The sequence below is a fragment of the Equus quagga genome, chromosome 8 (genome assembly GCF_021613505.1).
Source record: "Equus quagga isolate Etosha38 chromosome 8, UCLA_HA_Equagga_1.0, whole genome shotgun sequence".
NCBI classification, from domain to species: domain Eukaryota; kingdom Metazoa; phylum Chordata; class Mammalia; order Perissodactyla; family Equidae; genus Equus; species Equus quagga.
Window position 1 is genome coordinate 121,323,951 of NC_060274.1, and position 3,915 is coordinate 121,327,865.

At 41.6% G+C, this 3,915-nt stretch overlaps 1 protein-coding gene across 1 annotated transcript; it reads left to right on the forward strand.

Moving 5' to 3' along the window:
- The first annotated feature begins 1,137 nt into the window (after positions 1 to 1,137).
- On the forward strand, positions 1,138 to 2,079 carry LOC124244233 (olfactory receptor-like protein OLF3). The gene has a single exon (XM_046670692.1). It carries the CDS (start codon positions 1,138 to 1,140, stop codon positions 2,077 to 2,079), a length of 942 nt encoding a protein of 313 aa, XP_046526648.1.
- Positions 2,080 to 3,915: the final 1,836 nt, after the last annotated feature.

The following is a 3,915-nucleotide window of genomic DNA, read 5'->3' on the forward strand; positions in this document are numbered from 1 at the left end:
GGCTGACATGGGAAGCTTTCGATAAATGCAGCTGTAGTCTGTTGTTCATCTATGGTTATAATATGAACAGTGTAGAAGCCATTGGAATAATGATCTTTCATGTACTGTTACAGGATTGTCTCTAAGACTTCAGGATCTCACCTGTGTATTTCAGTTATGGATCATTTCTTTCCTTCTGGAAGTGAACAAATAGAAAAGAAACTTTGTTTTGAGGTTAAGAAACTACTACTGCCTATGTCATCATATTCTGTAATTAAGACTTGATCTTCTATTCTTCTACCTTCACTGGCGAGGACTGATCAATGTTGTACTAGGAAATAAATGAGCTGTCCCTCCCTTGAAAAAATATTGTTATTAAATAATAACTTGACATGATGAACCGCTTCATTAAATTCCCCTTGGGGGGCATAAGAGATGAGTTTTAGCAGCTCTGTATACCTTCTCTTCATGAAACATCTGATTCTTGAAGTCTCTCTTGGGTTGATCTCACTCAACGGGGCCACTGTTGTGAGAGGTGGAGGGGAAGCCTCCCACTCGACACTCTCAAAGTACAAAGGCAAGTTACAGAAAAGGAATTCCAAATCACTTAGAATAAAAAGTATAAGAATATTATTTACAATATTCAGAGTTTCACGGATACATTCCACTGAGGAGGAGTGAGGCTGAGGTATCTAGGGAGGAAATCCAGTAAACTAAAAGAGGGTAAATGGTACAGAACATCATTCAGAATTCAGACAAATATCTTTCACATGGTGCAAAAACTTTCTCCAGAAAGACAGGAATTAACTCCTCTAATAACTATTAAGTTGAGTAGGATGTTAAGTCTAAATACTTCATTAATCTCCTTCCCTCATTTAAAGAGCTGATGTTTGGGAGAAGGAATTATGTTCCAATACATTGAATTCCAAGAATGTAGCTTCTTTTTGCCTTGATTTCCAGCTGCTCATCCGGGTCTCACTGAGTTCTTCATCTATGGATATGTTCAAGCAGACTTTTGGCTGATGATTTGGCTGAGGTGTTCTAGGAGAACTTTAAGCTCAGATGGATAGGTTCTCTATATGGTCCAAAAGCCACCCTTCCAATCCCGAGTTTACATAATTTGTTATTTGACATCTTTAATTTGCTCCTCAGAAACTCATGGGCCAGGAAAACAAAAGCCAGATATGGGTGAGAGAGTTCATTCTGCTGGGGCTGTCCAGTGATTGGGTGACTCAGGTCTCCCTCTTTGTCCTGATCCTGGCCATGTACGTGGTGACTACTGTGGGAAATGTCCTCATTCTTGCCCTGATCAGACTGGACAGCAGGCTTCATACCCCCATGTACTTCTTCCTTAGTGTTTTATCCTTTGTGGACCTTTGCTATTCAAACAGCTTTGCCCCACAAATGCTGGCCCACTTTCTCTCAGCTCAGAAGTCCATCCCATTCCACAGTTGTGTGCTCCAGTTCTACGTGTCCCTGGCATTGGGTGGGTCTGAGTTCTTCTTGCTGGGAGCCATGGCCTATGACCGCTATGTGGCGGTGTGCCACCCACTTCACTACATAGTCATCATGCATGGAGGGCTGTGCCTGGGGCTGGCTGCCGGCTGCTTGGTGGCTGGTTTCATGAATTCACTGATGGAAACAATCATCACCTTCCGGCTTCCTCTGTGTCACAAAGTTATCAATCACTTTGCCTGTGAGACCCTAGCAGTGCTACGGCTAGCCTGTGTGGACATCTCCTTCAACAAGATCATGGTGGCCATCTCAGGATTTCTGCTGATCATGCTTCCCTGTTCTCTGGTCCTCTTCTCCTACGGTCGTATAGTTGCTGCCATTCTGCGCATTCGTTCTACTCAGGGACGCCGCAAAGCATTTGGGACTTGTGCCTCCCATCTCACTGTGGTTTGCATGTGCTTTGGGGCAGCCATCTCCACCTACCTGAGGCCACAGTCAGCTTCCTCAATGGAAGAAGAGAAGATGGTTGCTCTATTCTATGCGGTGGTGGCACCTATGTTGAATCCCTTGATCTATAGCTTGAGGAATAAGGAAGTTATGGCTGCTCTCCAGAAAGTTTTGGAGAAATTCAGAGATAAACGGTAAAGACTGTAAGAACTTCTTGCTATCTAAGATCAACACCAAAAAGGAGATCAGATAAGTATAGATGGGACTTCCACACTCACACTAAAGAAGACTATTATGGTCAGATCCTTGCATTTGAATAACGTTTTCCTCCACATAATTGATGAATTTCCTTATGTAGGCCCATACCTGATAACTTACGTGTCAGTTGTCTGTGAGAGGGCCTCTTCTTTGATCATCATCTCTCAGTTATCCAGTGGTGTTTAGACTTCATCTTCCCATTTTTAATTTTATTAGCCTGTTCAATGTATAAAGGAATGACCCCGAGCTTCATCAAGCAGACCTGGTTTGTGGAATGAATAGATAGATGAATTCCAGTGATTAGGTCTACTTTTACCTTGTGGAACTGAATGGAGAATGTCTGTTCCTATTGCTACACAGCAATACTCCAGTTATTTGTGGAACAATCTCATTTCCTCCAGGATAATCAGAAATGGTTTCTTCAACTTTTTCTTTTTTTAATTTTTTTTTAAAGATTGGCACCTGAGCTAACAACTTGCCAATTTTTTTTTTTTTGCTTTTTCTCCCCAAATCTCCCCAGTAGATCATTGTATATTTTTAGTTGTGGGTTCTTCTACTTGTGGCATGTGGGATGCTGCCTCAACATGGTCTGATGAGCCATGCCATGCCCTTGCCCAGAATCCGAACTGGTGAAAGGCTGGGCTGTCGCAGCGGAGCGCGCGAACTTAACCACTCAGCCACGGGGCCGGCCTCTCAACTTTTCTTAAATAACAGCAATTTTAGAACTTTCAGCACCATTTGTGCTTTAATCTAGAGTGTGATATATTGTCCTGAAATAAATAACATATGACATAATATTTGTTCAGACCAGTATATTGGATCTCATTTGCTTTTCAAGAATCAAATTTGCTTTTAAGATGCAAAATATTTGCGATTTCACTATACTCTTTTTTATTGCAATAAATATATATAAAACATAAAATCTGCCATTTTAGCCATTGTTTTTTCCTTTTGTGAGGGAGACTGGCCCTGAGCTAACATCCATTGCCAATCTTCCTCTTTTTGCTTGAGGAAGATTGTCACCAAGCTAACATCTGTGCCAATCTTCCTGTATTTTATGGGGGACGCCACCACAGCATGGCTTGATGAGCAGTGCTAGGTCTGCACCTGGAATCCAAACCTGCAAAACCCAGGCTGCCAAAGCAGAGTGCGTCAGCTTAACCACTATGCCACTGGGCTGGCCCCAATGTTTTAGCCTTTTTTTTTTAAAGATTGGCACCTGAGCTAACAACTGTTGCCAATATTTTCTTTTTTTTAATTCTTCTCCCCAAAGCCACCCCAGTACCTAGTTGTATATTCTAGTTGTGAGTGCCTCTGGTTGTGCTCTGTGAACACCGCCTCAGCATGGCCTGATGAGCAGTGCCATGTGTGTGCCCAGGATCCAAGCTGGTGAAACGCTGGGCCACTGAAGCAGAGCATGTGAACTTAACCACTTAGCCATGGAGATGGCCCCAGAGCCATTTTTAAGTATACAGTTCAGTGGCATTAATTACATTCACAATGTTGTGCAAACATCACCACTATCTATTTCCAAAATTATCTATCATTGTAGTCTTTTATTTGATTAATTTCCCAAGACTTGTTTCCTATAAACTGGTTACAAAGTTTCCACACCCATTGCTCTCTTTTTTTTTAAAACTTAAGTGAAAGTGTATATATTTAGCTCTGCTAATTGTTATTATTGCTTTTCATACATCATACCAACCTGCCAAAATTATTTTGGATTTTGATCCTCCGATTTATTCCATTAGTTTAATTTCTCTTTCTATTTCATAG